Here is a 20,945-nt window from a genome sequence, read left to right on the forward strand (position 1 = left end):
GTGCCTGAAAGAGCGTTCTTGCGTGTTGACTACTATATAACCTTCTTAAGCTTTTATCAACTGCAGGACATAAAATTTGGCAGTGTAGGTTACAAATGTGAGAAAACTGAAAACCATTAAATAACAGCCCATTCTAAGCAACTGAGTCAGAAATGTGGATGGTGATTATTGTTATTTTTCAATCTAATCTTTAGATTGAGTAGTCCACAATGCAGTATTGGTTTTAGCAATATGTATGGCATAGTTGAGACCACATTAATTGGATCCATTTCTATTATTAGTTCAGAATCTCTAGTGAGACTCTCTTAAAACAAACTAGTGAATTATATTCTACTGTACAAAGTTTGAATGCTTGTTTGCGTTTTCATACAGTTGTATTCTTACAGATGTTATCTTTGCATAGTTTTGATTCATTAATTAGGTATTTTCAGTAGCTTCCAAATTACTACTGTAATTTTCAATGGTCTGCATAAGTTTGCAGTGCTAAAAATAGTGACCCCGCATTTAGCAAGCAGACAGAACTAAGTCACCCAGTATCGGTTTTTATGGAGGCAGCTGCTATACTTTGTTGTTTTGAGGTCATAGCATTGGAGCAAGGGAATTGCCTTTCCATGAAATAGATGTAACCCAGAGTGCCCACTCCACCGGCAGAGGCCATATGAACAAATTGAGGTGAGAGGGGAAATGGCACAGGAATTTTATATTGCCAGGGGTCACAAGAACAGCTTTGTTAATAATTCAGAGCCATTAGTTAGTACTAATCTTGCCTGGCTGCTATGGCTGTTCAACATTTCTCCTATTTCAGATGGAACTCCTCATACGAGATACAGTCATTACTCACAGTTTGTTTTGTCTACTAACAAATTAAACTATGCTGTTGATAGCTTACTACACCATGCTAGAAACCTACCGGTAGTTGCTGGACTATATAGTGCTTCAGAATTAAGAGCAGAATATCCCATTTAGTGCAGATTTTTGAGGGTAGGAAATATCGTCATGAGTCCCAACCTGAAATTGGAGATGGCACAGCCCACAATCACTGTTTGAAAACTAAGCCATACTTGTGTAATACTTTATTTTGTAGCAGCCTGTTTTGTATTATTTGCCCTAACTTCAAAGACTAAATGGAAAAATGATTTATCTATATAGCATTTCTGCTTGCAGCTTACCTTCTAGCTTTACATCAGTTATTCCACTTGTAAAAAAAAGGGAATGTAAAAATCATTAATCAGATTCTGTTGCCAAGTACTGCTATGCTTCCTTACTCGTAAGTAGTTAAAATAAGTCTTGTTGCTTCAGGAGTATAAAATGATCGTGCGTTGTTGAATTTTAGCTTGATGAAACTTACTAAATTTTGCAAGATGAGTAATTGGGATGAATTGATAATATACACAGCAGGGATATGTAATCTATGGCCCGAGAGCCAATATTGTATCCCCAATTTGGCCTGCCAGGCAATTTATACTAAACCATGCCCACCTGCTTACAGCAGTAAATGGGGTGGCAGGACATGGTTTAATCCTGCAGGAACAGGATTGTGCATCCCAGGCTGCAGGATTTAAAAGGTGAGCAATCTTGCTGTAATCTTATTTGGTGGGGGGAGATTTGCCCTTGAGGCAGATTCTGATAAGGATCTGTGCCGTGGAGCCAAAAAGGTTCCCCACTTCTATACATCTGCCCAATGCATACTAATGAATAGGGTGCTCACTTTAGTGTCTGCGGCAATGGCAGGGATATCACTCTCCTGTAGGCAAAAGATGCATTTGAATGTTGCATATCTTACCACTAAGTTGTTATGACCTGCCCTGGGACTTTAGGTGAAATGGGTAAGAAATCAAATAACACTGAATACACATTAAGTTTAGAATTTCTTTATTAAATCCATTTCACAGCCAGAAATTTATCCATTTACCATCGTGTTCATTTTTACTGCTGTGTTCATTCTTACCTGTGGAATTGCACACTATTCTGCAGCATTATGAAAATGTACAGCACAACCATGAGTGCCATGGTAAGCAACTTGTTAAGTCCCCAGCAATGTGGATGGTATCCGACTAACTTAAGTCCAATAGGTCTACTGAGGATGACTGAGAATGGGTACGATGCAGTTGGCTATCACCCTATTTTATATACATGTAAAGTTTTATTGGAAACCAGAACTATAAAGGACAGATCAATTGGTATTAGCATAAACTGAGAGGTAGAATTCTGGCTTAGTCACAGCTTTTTGGTGAAGATACTTTTTAACACTAGTGCTAAAAGATCATATATTTTGAAAGCTTAGCATCCACATTTGCATGGCATATTTAATACTATGTTGCCTCAAATTGGGAATAATTCTCATATAATTGACTTTAAGACTTCGTTTCTGCTGTGTTTAGTAGATAACTACAGCCCGCTAGAGATCCCATTGCTGCAGCCTCAAAATGTATAGCTATAGGTCACTAGTACTAAGACTCATTTAAATCAGCCCAATTATTTGATCCATTGGTATACAAAAAATATGAATATGGACAGAAGAGAATAAGCATAGATGCTACCACTGTAGCAGCTGTAAATAACTACTTGGTCTGCTACCTGTAACTTAATATGCTTATATGTTCACATAATAATTTATACATTTATAAACTGGTAACCATTTATGTATCATTAGCCACACCAGTATTAACTTTATGGCAAAAGTATGTGGCATCTAATACTGCTGAAAAATAGGTTCAAGTGCACAAGAATTATTACCTGGTGGTTCAAAACCTTGAGCTATGTTTGAGATCCATTTCTACACTTACCCCCACATATGCAGATATTAATTCAATTCCCATTATGCTAAGCAGCTTATCAACTTCAGCAGATGACATGTTATTTGTGTAGTTTCAAGCAAAAAAAAAAAGCATGTTAACCATGCTAAACATGGAATATACACACACACGAATGTTCAGAAATCGGTTTGGGACATCCAGGTTTGCTGTATTACAGCCATGGGAGCCATCTCAGCATGCAAACAAGGACACAGAGGTTGTGTGCTATTGCTTCTCCAAACATGCACGGCATTTTGATGAGCAACTGTTAACTGCTTTAATCAAAGTTTGGAAACTCACACTGTAACCCTTAGCCCATGAACTGGGAACCAAGTTCCACTGCATAATAGGATTTGCTTTTGAGTATGTTTTAATAAATCACAGTGGAAGTTTTCCAGCCATTTTTAAGTTTTAAATTCAAATTTTCAAGCTAAAATTTAAAAATGAAAACTTATTTTTTTAAAAAAAAAACCACAATAAAGGAAACTGGGCTTTTAGCTGTAAGTCAATTTCAGCTACCCAGTAACCATAAAAACTGGAGCATTCTATCTCCATCCTCTCTCACATATTCAGAATTACAGTATTTAGGGCAGAAGCGGCCTTCTAAATGTTGCTGAATGAAAACTCCTGTTATCCCTAACAATGGGTTATACTGGCTGTAGCTAATGGGAGCGAGACATTGGCAAAGCAACAAGTTGACCACCCCTCTGATGTATGAGGGGAATGTGCTATTATAGTAAACCTGGTTCGAAACACATTAGATGTCCCTGTGTATAAAAAAACTCAAATGTTATTAATTTGTGTGGTAGAATAAAAGCAATTCACAAAGTTCCCCAAATTGGGTATAATGAGTCCTTTTACAAGCATGTAAGTGGCTACATGGCCTCAAAACTGGTTGCTAATATGCTTAGGCACTTGCAGGGATCGTGTTACGTAAATAATCCAGAGGAAAAAGCTGGTGCCTTTCAGCACTCTTGAGTTTCTGTTTTTGCAGTTCTGAATAATGAAGACTAGCTACAACAAACAAACCCTGATCTGAACTTAAAATTAATTCACAAAGTGAGGAAAATAAAAGAATTTGGAAGCAATATATATTTTAGATGCCAGTTAATTTTTGTTGAATAAGTTTTTTAATTAGTACAAATAAGGCACAAGAGTCTTCACTTACACCCATTAAAAACGCTGTCTAAATAACAGCAGAGTTTGCTGTAGCTAATATTCCATTTAACTGACATATCCAAGGCAGGACTCAAATACTGAATACACAATTCAATTCACACTTCGTGAATCTTTTTTCTTTTTAAAATATTACCTTTAGGCTAGCAGTCATTAAGACATAGTATCAAATACTGGTAAATATAAAATCTGAATTTGTTGCAAAAAAAATTGTGCAGTATAGATGGCTAAGGAGATTCAGGCAAGTTTTAAGTTATCCACCATCTTAATAAACCAAGATATTGCAATTTATTGGAGCAAAGAAAAACATTCTGCTCATACTAAAAAGTCACATACGAATGTTAAAAACTGTTCATTCAAAACAAGCTGGGAAGAAACATTGATCTCCTTTTTCTTTAGTAGTGTATTGCATTTCCCCCTGTTTAATGCTGTTAAGACACTGATGTTAAGTTCTAGTTTTCCTTTTATCTTCAAAAAGACTCCTCAGCATGTAAACTTGAACAGCTGACACCACCACCATTATTGCCAGGTTGACCATGGACCAGAAGTTTACCCTGTCAAAGTTGCTTTCTTGTATGTTTCTATCACGAGCTTCAAATGCTTTGAGCAGGGTCTGAATATGGATACTTTTGCTTAGCCTGGATTTCACACTGTTGACAGATTCCTAATAAAGATCAAAACACTAGTTTTAGAAAAATAGAAGAGAAGCACAAAATTCAACACAGCAGACTCATCTACAAAATATAGCAATGACATTGTGAGCCCCAACTCCGTGCCACCGTGCTTAGTTCCAAAGCCTCAAAATGAGAACTTTGCCTCTTCCAAAGCTGAGGTATGTACACTTCCCTTTCTTTTCACATGCTACAGAATTCAGGATATATATTTAATTAATAATACACTTGGTCACAATTTAAGGCCACTAGAGATAGTTGTGCAGCTTTCAATAGGGTGATCCTTACCAGATAATAGTAGCAGAGGGGAGAACAAGTAAATTCCAGGCGTACAGAGCCATTCACTTCATAGCTTTTTTAAAAGGATTGTATCTACATACCAGAATATCTTCTAGCTTCATATCCAAAAGATCTGTGCCAATGATATAATTCTTCCAGTCCTCCTCTTCATCTCCCATGTTATCCAATATCAGTTCAAAGAAAATCACCTTATCTGACAGAGTGCTGAATGTGTTATCAAAGCAGAACATATAGTCACCATCCTCTGTTTCCACCCTGTAAACACAAAATACATTACACTTTAATATGCAGTCTGTAACTTGTTTTCCAATCTCATTATGATATAGCTGTAAACTAACATATTTCATACACATAAAGGTGGACTTCGGGAGATTCTTCTAACACTGTCCTGCCCCGTGCTTCATTTTATACCATTTAGAAGGAAAACTGCCCCCCCCCCACTTTCTGAAAACTTAAATGAAGGAATGAAGACTTAATTACTAAGCTCTTAGAATGCCATTAAAAATGGTTTAATGAAATCATTAAAAAACTTACGTATGGACTCCATCTGATTTTCTCTGTTCAAAAACTAGTGCTTCACCTTTTGGTGATAATAGATGGAAATCGATATCTAAACCTGCTCCATCGAGAACCTGAAAAGTCAACAAACAGCATATATGAGCAAAGTGTAATTTCTGCTGAAAAAAGCAAACCTAAAATGAATCCTGTTTAATATTAAAATCTTACTTGGAGACAAATCCACATGAATCTATATGAACACTGAGATGTTATCTAAGATTCCTACTTTGTATTTTAGCTTCTTAAAGGTAAAGGGACCCCTGACCATTAGGTCCAGTTGTGACCGACTCTGGGGTTGCGGTGCTCATCTCGCATTATTGGCCGAAGGAGCGGCGTACAGCTTCCAGGTCATGTGGCCAGCATGACAAACCACTTCTGGCGAACCAGAGCAGCACACGGAAACGCCGTTTACCTTCCCGCTGTTGGGAAGCTAATGCGACCTATTTATCTACTTGCACTTTGACGTGCTTTCAAACAGCTGGAGCTGGGAACGAGCAACGGGAGCTCACCCCGTCGCAGGGATTCGAACCGCCAACCTTCTGATAGGCAAGCTCTAGGCTCTGTGGTTTAACCCACAGCGCCACCTGCATCCCCCTGTATTTTAGCTTCTTAAAGGTAAAGGTAAAGGGACCCCTGACCATTAGGTCCAGTCATGACCGACTCTGGGGTTGTGCGCTCATCTCGCATTATTGGCCAAGGGAGCCGGCTTATAGCTTCCAGGTCATGTGGCCAGCATGACAAAGCCACTTCTGGCAAACCAGAGCAGCACATGGAAATGCCGTTTACCTTCCTGCTGTAGCGGTTCCTATTTATCTACTTGCATTCTGACGTGCTTTCGAACTGCTAGGTTGGCAGGATTTAGCTTCTTAGGAAACTATAAATAATAGTTGCCAAAAGTAGTTTGTTTAAAGATTTTTTTACCCTGCTCTTTGGCTTAAAAGTATCCCACAGCAGCTTAGAGATCAATAAAAATCAGGAGAATCCCTGCCCTCAAGCTTACAATCTAAAAAGCTATGACACACAAGGAAAAAGGATGGGGAGGAGCAAAACAGCAAACCAGCTGGAATGGAAACAGTTCAGGAACATGAGTCAAAAGGAGGTGGGTGGTCTTAGCATAGCTGATTGAGAGCTGCTTCCCATTTCTCTATATTGTAATTTTATTCAATGCATTCAGATAGTGCTTGGTACTTCAGTACTCACTATCAACCACACCACTAAAGAACAAACTGCTGCATTCATAGACAAGATGTTTTAAGACAGTGTGTCAGTGTACATACCTAAGACCTCTCCTGGAACATTTAACACAGTTTCTAGATTACAGTTTGAAGACCTTCAATTTTTTTATAAACATTATTTGACTTTGGAAGATATGCTGACAAAAAGGATGAAAAGCAAGTAAAAATAAATGCATTATTATTATTTATTATTATTATTTACTTTCCAATGTGATGGTGGAAACCTCAGGCTCCTCTGAATGCAGCCCTCCACGCTTTTCTATTTTGCCCTTGGGCCTCTCTCCAAGGCATGCCCCCTCCCCACACCCCTAATTTCTACATCCATACATCATGCTCCATTAAATACCACCACAGGAACATGTACCAGTTGCAATCCATGCAACTAGAGCAGAAATGCTGCTCATTTCCACCTTGTCTCAAACCTCCATTCAGTACTATTTCAACATATTTGGCTTACGTGGCTCTAAATAAATTTCAGAAGTCCTCTGTTTGGCTAAGGTCATCAGATCAAGCTACCAAACCAGTTTGACCCAGCCTTTCATGACATTTATCTAGCCTGTTTCCTCCGTGTAAAAAAAGAAAGAAAAGAACTGTCATTCTGAAGCTAGAGGGAAGTAATACTCACATGGCTTTCTATCTGGCCCTTCAGAACTATACCCTAATGTTATGATCCTGCAGGTATATCCAAATATTCAGGTTGGTACTTTGAAGCTAAAGGTGACTTTCATGCCATCCCACCCCATCTTTTATAGTTAAGGTGCCGTTTTACTTCATGGCAACAGAAAACACAGCATATGCCTGTTCCTCTTAAGGACCCAGCATTACTACCTCTACCGAGCTATGGAAAAACAAAACGTAAATTACAATCCGAAGCACGCTTCCCTGGACATAAGCCTCTGCGTACAGTTAACAGACACAGGTCTGCATACTGGAGCCCCAAACAATACCTCCCAGGAGCGATGGTGGACGGGTATCCTTCCTTGGTGATTTTAAAGCAGAGGTTGGCTCGCCATCTGTCACGTATGAGATTCTCGCATTGCAAGGGGGTGGTCTTGATGACCCTCGGGGTCCCCTTTCCAACTCTATGATTCTATGTGGCTGTGCAGCAAGTAAGGGAGGTTCAGAAAAGGCAAACACATTAAAGAGTTTTCCCGTTCTGACATGCAGGGTGTTTGTGTGCGTTTCCACTCGCTTTGCAGGAGGCAACCCCGACTACAGCCGAGGGAATGGATTTCCCACGACTCGAACACGCGAGCTGGTCCTCTCCTGGGCACGAGAATGCATGTTGGGCGCGGGTGCCCGCGTTCACACGTGCGCTCCTACCCCAAGTAGTTGAGGAAACTCGGAAGGGCAACGGTTCCCTCCCTCACCTGATACTCGATCTCCAGAGAGGCCTCCTTCTGCATGGTCTGGAAGAAGCACTCCTTACGGCCGGCGGGCAGGGTGAAAGTGAAGTCGCTGTCTAAGGCAGCGGCGAAAGCCGAGGCGCCCGGCGGAGGCAGCAGCAACAAGAGCAGCGGCAGGAGGGAGGCCAGCAGGCACCGCCGCATCTCCGCCTCCATCGCCGCCGAGCCCTCAATACCCAGGAAGCGGGAAATTCCGGAGCAGGCGACACCCCCTCGCCGTCCGTTCTCGCTCGCTCGACTCAGCTCTTCTGAGGCGAAGCCGAGCAGAACGCGAAGAACGAGGCTGGGTACCCACAATGCACGGCGCTCCGCAGCTCCGCCTAAGGGAGAAAAGAGCGCGAGGGGAGCGACTTCCCCTCGCTTTGAAAAAAACGCGTGCCCGCCGCCGCCAGGAGGTGCCTCGATACCGCAAGGCACTGCGGGAAATGTAGTTGAGGACAGGGAAGGAAGCGGAAGGGGCGAAGCGGAGAGGAGGGACTACGGCTCCCGAGAGCTTTAGCGCGGAAGGATTTAAGCAGCCGCTTCTCCCGCAACCGTCTCCTCCCCCCCACCTGTCAGGTTACGGCCCGCGCAGTTCGAACGCAGGAGAGACGGGAAGTCCCGAGGGTCGTGATTCGGAACGCGCGAAGGGCCAGGGCCGCACTGATTGAAAGAGGCGTTTCCTCAGAGAGGGCCTGGTAAGCAAGGGCTGCCGCTCTGGCTGAACGGATTGAGTCCGGAGCGGAGTCCAGTAGCTAAACGGTTAGGGCTGGTTATAATGGGGAAATCAAGAGGACGCGCCTTCGCTTTGTGGGACGGCGTGAGGCCTATATGCTTGAGGGGGAGATGCGTGGAGGCGGCGTTGCTAAGCAACGCGAAGCGCTCTGGCCTGGAACCCGCGCGGCTGAGGCGGTTCCTTGGAAAATGCCGCCGCCGCCTGCTAGAGGGGAGGGTGGCCCCTGAGGCGAAATTGTCAGCCTGCCTCCCGGGGCAGAAGCTGTGCAGGGCTGGTGCTCTCTGGGACTGGCAGGGTGGAGAGGAGCAGCAGCAGGTGGAGGCCGGGAAACAAGATTGAATGGCTGTAAATAAGTAGGTGAGGGCAGCCTGAGGCTGGTTGGTAGTGATTCTGGACTCCAGCTCCCATGAGCTCCAGCCAGCACGACCAACGTTGGGTCAGGGGTGATGGGAGTTGCAGTCCAGTAAAACATCATGAGGGAGAGGTACAGCTTTAGTGCTTCTCAAGCTTGGGTCCCCCAGCTGTTGTTGGACAACAGCTCCCATCATCCCTGGTCCCTGCTAGCTAGCGATGATGGGATTTGTAGTCCCAACAGCAGCTGGGGACCCAAGCTTGAGAAAACGTTGCTAGTAACGGGTCAGCCTCAACTAGGCAAAAGGGAGTACTGGAATAGCACACCACACATGGCAATACTTTGCCTTGGAGATGCCAGAGAATACTTTGTAAGGGTCGCAGCAGACCGCTGAAGAGCTTGGTATAAGAAATGAACTGTTCCAGATGCTGTAAAAGGCAGCATTGCAGTCGGCAAAAGATTGGGTCCCCATTGGGCGGTAGGGTAGCGGGGAGCCTGTTGTCACCCTGGTGTTCTTGGTCTCCAAAGTTTATGGAAATGCACCCTCAAAAATGTCATTTTAAAATTTGGATTTAAAATGGTCTTTTCAAAAGAGCAAGGAGCAGCTAAGTCATGCTGCATTGGCATACAGATCAGCAAGCAAAAAACAAACAGAACCTTACTTGAGTGCTGCTATGGCTTTCTGCAAAATACAGTTTGCAAATTTGTTTGGTGAATTTAATTCTCACCCCTTGCCTTCTCCCAGAACAATGCCATTTCCAAAGTTAACCTTACTTTCATTTGTGTTTGGAATGCAGAGGCACAAACCACAGTTCCTTTACAAACTAAACATAGTAATCTTGTCCGAAGTTTGTTTGCAAATAGTGTTTATGAGGGGTTTTTTCTTCCCCTGAGGGTTAGCTGTGTTTGTCTGTTGTGACAAAACAGCAGTGGCTTGTGGCATCTGCAACACTAACAAATTTTATCCTGGGAAAAGTGTTTGCAGACTGCCCTCTTCATCAGATGTTAAAAGTGTAATCTTAAATTGGTGTATATCGACACACTGTGGTGCAAATGAAGAGTGAGGTCTGAAATGAAATATAAAAAGGACAGTAGTAATTACGTGAAAGTAAAATAACCAAAATGACAGTAGACAAAGCAGTGTTGGAGGAAACCTAATTTGCTCTGGCCATTGTGAATGCCAGGAAGGTGAGAGTGTTAGGGAAGTACACGTTCAAGAGGCCAACTCCAAATATGCAAACTCTGGTTGCAGGAAGCATTATATCACCATTCTGTCATAATATAAAGCCAAAATCTGAAACAGGGCTATTTTCTCTGTCTTTTTAAAGGGTTTCTTCTTCAGAAGGTGGAAGGTGCTTTTATTGATATGTTTTTCTTAGTTATCTTTTACATTAGACAAATGTATAATATCAATGGAACATAACTTATGGACTTCTCATGATCACGTTACGGATGAGGAAGACGTGTTTGCAAATGTTGTGTCATTAAGGAGTCAGCTAAAGAAAACGGAAAGAAATTTACAAGACTTAGGTGAAGAGCTTTATGTATATGCCCAAAGGTAAAACTTACTGTGTTTGTTTACAAATATATTTGCTGCAAATTGTCCTAATTTGGATAGTCTGTTGGAAAAATTGCTGCAAAAATCAAGGGAAGGTGTTGATATTTGTTGGGGGGTTTTGTATTTTTTTATTAAAGATTTTTTTGATTTGCAGAAATATCTGCAATGTCTCTCATAACATTTTTGCAAATCAGTTTCATTTGTTGAGACATTGGGAGTGTTGATATTTGTTTTGTTTTCCTCTAGTACCAATTCATATGATGATTTTGATGACACGCGTGAGATTTTAACCATGGAAGATCTCATTGATCCAAGTGAATTACATAATGGTTCAACTCAATCTTCTGTGAGCAGAATGCCTTGGCATAACAGGGATTCTTCAAGGAAACACAGGAACAAAGTAATTATTTAGAATTGTTTGTTCTTTCTTTCTGGCAGTTTGTATATAATATTCTTATGGAGTTAGTTTTATAGGTCAGTTCATAATGTTTATTGTTATGTATTAAGTTAACTGCAGTACTCCTTCTGGCCACCGTGGCTGCAGTTCTTACCCTGCCCACTGTGGCTGCAGTTCTCACTCAGGTCCACAGCATGCAAATGAAGGATTGAGAGTGCTATTCACAGATTGGGTAGCTAGGGGAAGTTTGTTACTGTTGCAAGTTACTGAGTACTATATAAGCCAGTTGGCTAAGCTACTGTTCAGTCTGGGACTCAGAGCTAGAATAAAGAGCTGGTTGTTTTGAGAGCTGTGTCTTCATCCTTACCCACTATTCTACACTTATCATAAAAAAAATACAGTGAAACCTCGGTTTATGAATTTTCGGTTTACGAACGCCGCGGACCCATCTGGAACGGATTAATTCACTTTCCATTACTTTCAATGGGAAAGTTCGCTTCAGTTTATGAACAGACTTCCGGAACCAATTGTGTTCATAAACCGAGGTACCACTGTAACATGAACGGATCACTTTGGTTGGTATTTGTTGCAAATATTCTTCTCTGCCTTTTAGTGTTACTCACTGTCTTTGGATAAAACCATGGAAGAAGAAAATGAAATACTAAGGGATAAATTGAATATAGTCCGAGAAAAAAATGCATCCTTGACTTCTCAGAACCATCATCTAAGGAATAAAATTGAAACAATTAACTATGAACTGAATCAGGCAAGAGCACGGGTAGGTATTTGAATAAGAAAATTTTGAGGCATTCTGATTTGCTAAAGATACTACCGGTATTCTAATTTAACTTGAGTTAAGGAGCTACGGTAGTTCTATATTTGTATGCTTGCTTACAGGATCAGGGGTATGGGGGTGACAATCATTAAAACATGTTATGAAAGTAAACCTGTGAGCCATATGTTGAGATCTTGAAATTATTACTTCAGGGGTGTTACCCAAAAGTTGTATTGCACGAAGTTAGGAGGCAATTATGCATATGTGAATTTGCAGCATTATGTATACGTGATTGGGATTTGTATGTTACATGTTCATCTCATTCACAGCTTTTATTTTAGGCTTACATTTAAATCTTAGGTATGTGCCTAAGAAATCTGTGAAGCAATAATAACTTGTGAATTTTTACAGTTTTGTTTTAAGGTATGGCAATTAAGTGTTGCTTTCCCTGCATAGCAAAAAGGACTGCATATGTTAAGAAATGATATAATGTTGCTCAAGCATCATCCACCACCCTAGAAATATTTTGAGCATGTGAGGGCATACTTTGAGCCCTACTGTTTGAGGGAAAGAGCTTCAGATATCCAAATTCTTAGATAAACCCCCTTCCCTCAGGCTTATCAAATATTAGCTTTGTAGCTAACATTAGAGTAACACTATCATTTTTGGGGACAGTTGGACTCCTCAGTTTTGGGGAAGAAATGTATAAATATCCTGTTGTCAAATTACTTCCCAACCCCTTCCTAGTAGTTATGTGTGTCTTGGACCTTGTAGATACCAAATTTCAGACCTTTGGCTCATGGTTTTGAATGAATGTTAGTGAGTGATTACTAATTACTAAAAATACTGGATAGTTGCAATGAAGTGAGAATAAAATACAGAAAATTATTTGCATTCTGGTCAATTACATATAATTGAACAGTGTTAATTTCAATGATTGGAATATTTGTAATTTTCTTTAATTAAAAAACCCCACAATAAAGAGAGCTTTTTGGGTTGGTTCAAATGCCACGTCTGACACCTAAATCAACATTTGTTTATTAGATAATGGTGAATAAACTGCTAAAGATGTATTATAATGAATTTCAGAAGGAAGGGATTGAGGGAAGTCATTTGATGATGTTAATGAAAATAGGTTTATATAAGAAAAGTTTGTATATGTTTTATATGTTTGTTTGTTTTGTTTTGTTTGTACTGTTGTATTTTCTTTTGTTTCTTATAAAATGAATAAATATTATTTTAAAAAAAGAGAGATATTTTTGGGAACTAATGAAGGAAGAGCCTTCTTCAAAAGAAACTCCTATTTAAAAGGCTGTGTGTGTGACCATGATGTTCAGAAGTCAATAGGCAACTCATTAATGGATTCTCCTTATTGTATTTATATTTTAGATATCTTTCCTTGAATCTACTTTGAGTACACACTCTGTCAGCATTCCAGTGTTAGAAGAACAGATAGCAAGTTTGGAAGCAGAAGTTCAAGCACAAGATAAAGCTCTAAAGTAGTGAACCCTTTGTTTTTTATTTGTTTTTTCTAATATTCAGGGTTGGTTCATCCATTTTTTTGACATGGGTCTCAGATGCACACATGATCCTTTTCCTTGCGACGGGAAGTAATGAGAGAATGGGGCTCTATAATGCTTGTTTGAATGTGGTAACCTCATTCTAAAATAGATACCTTAGCTCACTTATTATACCTCATAGTGAGGATGAGTAAAGAGTTTTGGATTTCATGTGATTTATCTCCTAAAAAACAGGAGTGTTTATGCTATTATTTTTTCAAATTTGGAAAACTCACAGCAAAATCAGAATTACTTGTATACTTATCTCCAACCTCTGACTTATAACTCTATTGACCCCAGTGACATTTACTTCCAACTCATTGCAAACAGGGTCATGGTGTTAGGCAGGCAAATGCAATTAGGTCCAGTAAAGACATAATGGCAAACCATGGTTTTTGGCTACACATGGTTTGTAGCTCACCAAAACCATGGTGAGCTGCAGGCTTGTGTACTCTATATAACCTCTTTCACAGTCCAGAGGAGGAGATCAGAAACATCTGCTGTGTTGCTCTGATTATTCTTTTTTCTCCTGTTAATTATTGTTATTTAAAAAGGTCCTCCCCATACTTTCCATAGTAGGACATAAAACACCACAATGGCTTAAAAGCATTCGACATAGCATGATAGTTTTAGCTGGCTACTCAGCACAGCTTTAAATTAACATAGCAAAATTCTAAATTGTAATAACTACTCACAAAGCTCCTTGATATTTAATAAATAATACAATGATATTCCCTTAAACCCATCGTATTTACCGTATATTCCGGCGTATAAGACGGCCTCCAACTTTTCCAGTTAAAATATAGAGTTTGGGATATACTCGCTGTATAAGAAATACGACCCGGCGTATAAGATGACCCCCGACTTTTGAGAAGTTTTTCCTGGGTTAAAAAGTAGTCTTATACGCAGGAGTATACTATGCTATCATTCTACTCTATCACACCAAACAACTAAATTGATATTTGTTATATTCCTGTTTTCCCCAATAATGTATGCAAATTGATTGCATCTTGAACTTACTGGTGTTCCAATAGAAATAAAGTTCTATAGTTATTAGTTTTGATCAGGTTTTTCGATTTTTTTAATCACTTGTTTGGAGGAATAAAGGAGAAAGTTTGTGACTTGCTTGCTTTGGGCAAAATGCTTAGTAAAACTTGTTTGTTCATTCAGGCAAGCACTTGGTATAGCTAACAAGATCCAAACCATCTATCTCCATATATACCCACCAAAATACTAGTTTGAATTTTAAAAAAACCTGATCTGTAGGATACTGGACTGGCCACTTCTCTCAAATTTGTGTGCTAGAGGCAGGGGAAAGCGCTCTCCATTACCTGATGATCTTAACCATATACTGTACTTTCATGTTATTTGTGTGTGTTTACACACACACAATTATGCATACACATCTATCAGTATTATGTGTTGTTTAAAATGCTGTTTTCTGATTTGTTTTTAGACAAGCAGAAGATAAATTAGAGGAAAGCCAGAAAATGCTAATGGAAAAAGAATATTCTTTCCAACAGCTGAAGGAGGAATATAAAGAAATTAGATTTGATTTAATTGAACAAAGCAAACAAGGAAAGAGGTGACAAATTACACAAGAGCTTGATTTTTATTCTGATAGCTTGATGACATATTTCCTTGCTCCAAATTATTTGTTTTAAGATGCTTTGTCTTATGTTGAACAAAACCCACAACATTCTTTCATAATTAATCCTAATTAAATAAGAAAGAAAATGGAATGACTGGCAGTACTGGTACCATGTCATATGACTTTTTTTTTTAACCATTAAACAAATTTTAAGGCTGGTTGCTTTTGGAACAGATTAAAACAACTTCTCAGATTGAATAGAAATTAGTATTTGCAAGAATACGTTCTCAATTATATATAACATTTAGTAAATCCTAGTTTAAGCATTTCAAACCTTGATCCAAAAAGTCCTGAACTGAAATATAGTTGCCTAGGCTATTAAGAGGTCATTTCCTCCTGGAGAGATATTGGAAGTAGTCTGTGGTATATGAGTGGTATTCAAATAAATAATTGTACAAGTGGAACTACTTCACTTGCACAATGGGACTCCCACCCCTCTCACAGGTGCTGCATGCTATCCCAAAACCTATTCTGGAGGCTTGGTAGACCCCTCCCCCAGAACAAATTTAAGAGGCATGTGGGGAGGGGAGAAAAGACTCCTTGCACAAGCTGAGGTCATTCCACTGGTGCAAGAAGTTACTTAGCACTACTTTTGAGTACACCCCTCCCCTGTGGGGAGAAGCGAATGAGTTGACCATTGAGTCTCCCTTACAGTGCAACATGAATGGATCAGGGAGATACCAAGTTAAAGCTATCATCTCCTGGTTTCTTCTTGTGTCAGGAGCAAGGAAGGGAATGCATAAGCATCTTCCTGAAGCCCACTCCCAATTTCCAGGAAATAAATCATGTCAGAACAAAACCTTAGAGCAGAGGTGGGAAGCCTTTTTTATGTGAATGGCTATTGAGTCATGGGAAAAGTCAATTGGGTTGGAGCCAGTAGTAGAAAGAGACAGGGCCAAAAGTGGGTGGTTTACAAGAATACTTAATTTGTGCTCTGTGTGTGCACAGGAGATTGCAGTCAAGGTAAGTGGGGAAGCTCCCTCCTCCTTCTCTTTGTAGAATTAGCTACAGTTTAATGACAGGCAATAGAAATTACTCTTGCCTTTCTACATTTTCTGCAATTTGAGTTCCACTTGCTGCTTTGCCTTTTGTGCCCTCCAGTGTGCCAAATGAAGCATGCCAGCCAAATTGTTCCTTAGCTAGAGTTGTTGCTTGGCCTTCAGCCCACTCTTGGCTTCCCAGATGCTATAGGCTGAGGGACAAGTTGTGCCAATGGGCAGACTGGGTGGGGAGCCCAGAAGGAGTTAGGGAGATGAGTGTAGGGCTGTGGCCCAATGTTCACCACAGCCAGAACCCAGAGTGGATCAGATGTTTTTCTCAGCGTTAATACTGGAGAATGCTGTTGTGCTTCATGACATTCAAATGCTTAACTGTTCCTATGAAGGAAATGCTCAGCAAATACTAATTTTCACTTGGTTTGTTTAAAACTGACATACCTTTTTCATTTAAAGAACTGAATGTCAAAGAAATGAAGCTTTGTTTAATGCTGAGGAGCTGACAAGAACTTTTAAAAAATACAAAGAGAAAATAAGTGAGAAACTGGAAAGGGTAAGATTTGACTAGAAAATGTCAATCATTTTAATAGCGTTTTATGTGTATTTTTCTCAGTGTTAAGATCATGTCTCAGTGCTATGATTGATCATGTTCTTCTAGCATGCTCCTATGTCTTTAACTATAGCCTGACCAGCAGAAATCATATTTGTGCCTAGAAGAGCATAATTCCCTTAATTTAACCACCAGGTTCACTGTTAAGGGCACAGGAGCACAACCTAGTCCTAGAGCAGGCATCCCCAGACTTCGGCCCTCCAGATGTTTTGGACTACAATTTCCATCTTCCCCGACCACTGGCCCTGTTAGCTAGGGATCATGGGAGTTGTAGGCCAAAACATCTGGAGGGCCGCAGTTTGGGGATGCCTGTCCTAGAGGGAAGCAACTCTAGCAGTTGCATTGGAAGGAATAGTTTTCTTTACACATATTATGAATAGTTAGTTTTAGACAGCTTGTGACTTTAATTATTGCTGAGCAGATTCAGTGCTGACACAACCTTTTGAGTCTTAGTACCAATAAAATTTGAATCAATATTATGTCATAGCTACAAAAGCAAAATTGTATTTATAGGCAAAGGCAATCCTGTGCCTGCTGCAGTGATATCTTGGCGGTCGGGGTGGGGGGAATCTTTCATTTACATCAAATAGCAAAATAACATCATGCAGCACCTGAAAACTTTTTGTGCAGGCTTTGGATTACAGTGGTACCTCGGTTTATGAACACAATTGGTTCCGGAAGTCTGTTCATAAACCGAAGCGTTCATAAACCGAAGCAAACTTTCCCATTGAAAATAATGGAAAGTGGATTAATCCGTTCCAGGCGATGAAAAACACCTCCTAAAGCAGCAATTTAACAATAATTTTACTTTCTACCAAGAGCTTTCCGAGGCCTATGGAGGCCTCCACGGAGGCATCGGAGGGTCCGTGACTGGGACGCAGCCACGGAAGCACTCCGATGCCTTCACAGAGGCAAACTGCACAGAAAGGAGCCTTTCCCCGACGCGAGTGCCCTGCGCTGCGGCCGCCTCTCAGTCAAGGCGGCTGAGTAAAGCGCGGGAAACGGGGGGGGGGTTTCTCTTTGGAAGCTCTTACCTCGAGCTTAGAAAAGGGCTTCCAGCAGCAGTAGCAGCAACAGCAGTGAGAGGCTTTGCGAGTCGTTCCGCTGCACAGTGGTGGCAGCGCTCGCAGCTCTCCTTCCCCCTCTCTCTGCGGTGCCGGCCGGGCGACCTTCCTCCTCCTCAGAGCAGCCGCCGCCACCACCAGACGCCAGGACTGGCCGGGGTGGCTCGCGGTGCGCCTGGCTCTGGTTGGAGCGGCGGCGGCAATGGCGGCTCTCTCAACCCCGAGCCTCTCCACTCCGCAGGGGCGCAATGGTGAGGGCCCGGCCTCGCTTCTCTTGACCCCTCCGCGAGGCCGGGCCTTCGCCGTCGTGCTCCTGCGACGTCTCTCCACCTTCGGCGTCGCGCTCCTGTGGAGAGGCGTCGCAGGAGCGCGAAGGTCCGCTTCTCTTGAGCCCTCCGCGAGGCTGGCTCAAGCGCGAAGGTCCGCTTCTCTTGAGCCCTCCGCGAGGCTGGCTCAAGAGAAGCGGGCTTTCGCGTCGCTTTTTTTCGCGGGCTTTTCTAAGCGCGAGGTAAGAGCTTCCAAAGAGAACCCCCCCCGGGGTTCCCGCGCTTTACTCAGCCGCCCTGACTGAGAGGCGGCCGCAGCGCAGGGCACTCGCATCGGGGAAAGGCTCCTTTCTGTGCAGTTTGCCTCCGTGAAGGCATCGGAGCACTTCCATGGCTGCGTCCCAGTCGCGGACGCTCCGATGCCTCCATGGAGGCCTTCATGGGCCTCGGAAACCTCGGGTTACTTACTTCCGGGTTTCGATGGTTCGTAAACCGAAAGTTCGTAACCCGAGGTGTTCGTAAACCGAGGTACCACTGTATACTAATTCAAATGTGTTGCCAAGATTCCATTCTGATGCAATCAATAGCAAAGTGGCAAAAGGTCAAATTATCTGGTTGCTGTCTCCTGACCTCGACAAACACAGAGATCTTTGCACATCTTAGGTTTCAGTTGTAGTTATATAATTGAGGTGGTGGGTAGTGGGAACATTGGGACCGAACATTTCTATTCCCTCCCACACCAGTGTAGATTTTCCCTGAAGAAGATGCTGAAAACAGGACTAGCCTTAACTTTTTTCCCTCTAATAACAGATTAAGTATTGCTGCTAACTGTCTTCTTTTTACTCAGGTTCAGGAAGAAGAGCAAACTTTAGAAAGAAATTTAATGAATTGTCTGAAAGAGAAGGAAAAATTGCATGCAAAATGCAATAGCTATAAGAGTGAGCTTGAAAGCACAAAGGAACAAGTGAGGTAAAACGTTTCACCTTTGACACCTCCACATGGAAGACATTGATACATGATCATTTTTTTTAATGGGTATTTGGATCATGAAGTACTCTGACCTTGAGTTAATGGCACAACACTGTGTGACCAGCTCGATCCATGTGACAGATGACAAAGCAGCAAAGCTGTAATGTGATTGATTTTTCCAAACAAAGTTTTCTGAACCCATCTTGCATTGGGAGGGATCAGTTCACAGTGGAACAATTGGATGACTGTTTAGTCCAACAGTCGGCATGTATTTTTACTAGAAGTGATTTGTTTTCTCAGTTCTTGTATCTTCTGCCGCTAAGCAGCAGCCACAAGGTCACTCTCAAGTGGGTAATAAGTTTGTCTGTTGCTTGAGGCAGGAAACATAATCAATCCATGGAACCTCTGATTGACCCTTCTCTACAGTGATACTACCCACCCCCTAAACAGCTTGATGCTTCCTTTATCTTCCGATAGAAATTATAGGTTTCAGAATTTTAATAAGAAATCACAGATTATATCCAATGGTGGCTTGATGCTTCCACCAGTGCAGCACAAGGCACACCATCTTCATATTGTCCTAAAGAAAGCAAAAGTCTGGCCTAGTTCTCAAAAGCTTTTTTTTTAATCCATTCTGTAAGACGACAAATGCAAAAATAATTGAAACCCCACAGATTTCAACATTTGAAACAAGAAACTGAAACACATTAAAAATGTGCTTATGGAAGCTGAACCTAATATTATTGAGATGCTCCAGCTCATTATCCACTTCGCTTTTTTATTTATACACAAATTTTCCATGGGATTTTTATTACCCTATATTTTTGTTTTAAATTTTAGTTTTTAAATCCATGGTGTTTGCAGTTAGAAAATAGGCAGAATTAAATCCAGAAACATGCTAGCTAGTTTTTTTTTTAATAAAGTATTTCTGGTGCAGTAGATTTTCTTGGAATTTCCCCCCTGAATCCTTTCTACTTTTGTATTTGTTTAGACAATTAACTGAAATGAATAGTATTGGAAAAGAAAATCTCAGAGGTGTGGAAGCCAAATGTGCTGAAATGGAAGTGCAACTGAAGCACTCTCAGCAGAATATCCTGAAGCTCGAAAATAAATTTCAGGTCCAAGACACAGTACTTGAAGAAAAAAATACCCTATTGCATGAAATTGCTAGCTTAAAAGCTCTTGTTGCACAGCAAAATGATCACCTCAAGTTGTATCATCAAGAAATTGAGAATTCAAGAACTGAACTAAAAACCTTAGAAAATATTATTTCCCAGTTGTCTCAAATTTCACCAAGAGAGGTACAGTAACCTTTTTGTTTTTTGTTACTGTCAGCAGACTAAATATACACTGGATGAAATGCAAAGCTTGTGTGTGCAAGGGAGGAGCATTTCTATTTATGCACAGAGGAAGGTGCAAAAATGTCTTCTAATGGTAACCCGCCTGTAATTTATGCAAGGCATTTCACAGGGTCCTCAAACTTGGAAGTGAACTGTGCGGGGATACATAAGGCAGCTTCTTAAAGGGGAAGCTTTACAAGCACCTCTGCATACAAGAACATCAGTACTCCAGTGTTTGTTAAAGTTTTTATAGTTTATTATTGAAGAAGAAGAATAAAGTTTAAAGGGAACCTCTGCTTGAACAGAACATTCATCTAAATTCCAAGCAGTGAACTGACTATTGCTGTGTTAAAAGAATCTAGAGTGACCTGTTTTATTGGAACTTGCACTGGGACAGTGTTCATTGAATTCTACTCTTATTAAGGGTTGTTTCAAGCACTGCAATCTGTCTACATAGTAAACACATTGATGTCAGAATTGGTTTGTTAGTTTGGATTTTGGTTATACAGTCGTACCTCTGTTTTCAACCACAATTCGTTCCGGGGAGACAGTC

The 20,945-nt window shown here is 41.1% G+C and overlaps 2 protein-coding genes across 6 annotated transcripts in view; one reads left to right on the forward strand and one right to left on the reverse strand.

The window, feature by feature from the left end:
- Positions 1–1,855: 1,855 nt before the first annotated feature.
- On the reverse strand, positions 1,856–8,391 carry TMED5 (transmembrane p24 trafficking protein 5). The gene is made up of 4 exons (XM_035122002.3): positions 8,106–8,391; positions 5,477–5,574; positions 5,023–5,197; positions 1,856–4,635 (listed from the first exon to the last, which is right to left on the reverse strand). Exons 1-4 carry the CDS (start codon positions 8,295–8,297, stop codon positions 4,417–4,419), a joined length of 684 nt encoding a protein of 227 aa, XP_034977893.3. The 5' UTR covers positions 8,298–8,391; the 3' UTR covers positions 1,856–4,416.
- A 177-nt stretch (positions 8,392–8,568) lies between these two features.
- The window catches only part of CCDC18 (coiled-coil domain containing 18), a 28,515-nt gene continuing 16,138 nt past the window's right edge, over positions 8,569–20,945 (forward strand). For 2 of the 5 annotated variants that reach the window (XM_035121722.3, XM_088673139.1), the window contains exons 1-9: positions 8,571–8,818; positions 10,588–10,766; positions 11,013–11,166; positions 11,777–11,941; positions 13,328–13,437; positions 14,954–15,082; positions 16,600–16,696; positions 18,931–19,052; positions 20,044–20,353. In XM_035121722.3, coding sequence (XP_034977613.3) covers positions 10,621–10,766; positions 11,013–11,166; positions 11,777–11,941; positions 13,328–13,437; positions 14,954–15,082; positions 16,600–16,696; positions 18,931–19,052; positions 20,044–20,353 — 1,233 coding nt within the window. In that variant the 5' untranslated portion in view covers positions 8,571–8,818; positions 10,588–10,620. Of the gene's footprint in view, positions 8,819–9,001; positions 9,214–10,536; positions 10,767–11,012; positions 11,167–11,776; positions 11,942–13,327; positions 13,438–14,953; positions 15,083–16,599; positions 16,697–18,930; positions 19,053–20,043; positions 20,354–20,945 lie in introns of those variants that run through there. The other 3 variants (XM_035121720.3, XM_088673138.1, XM_088673137.1) reach the window with 3 other exon arrangements.

Source organism: Zootoca vivipara, chromosome 7 (genome assembly GCF_965207765.1).
Source record: "Zootoca vivipara chromosome 7, rZooViv2.hap1.1, whole genome shotgun sequence".
In the NCBI taxonomy this organism is placed as follows: Eukaryota; Metazoa; Chordata; class Lepidosauria; order Squamata; family Lacertidae; genus Zootoca; species Zootoca vivipara.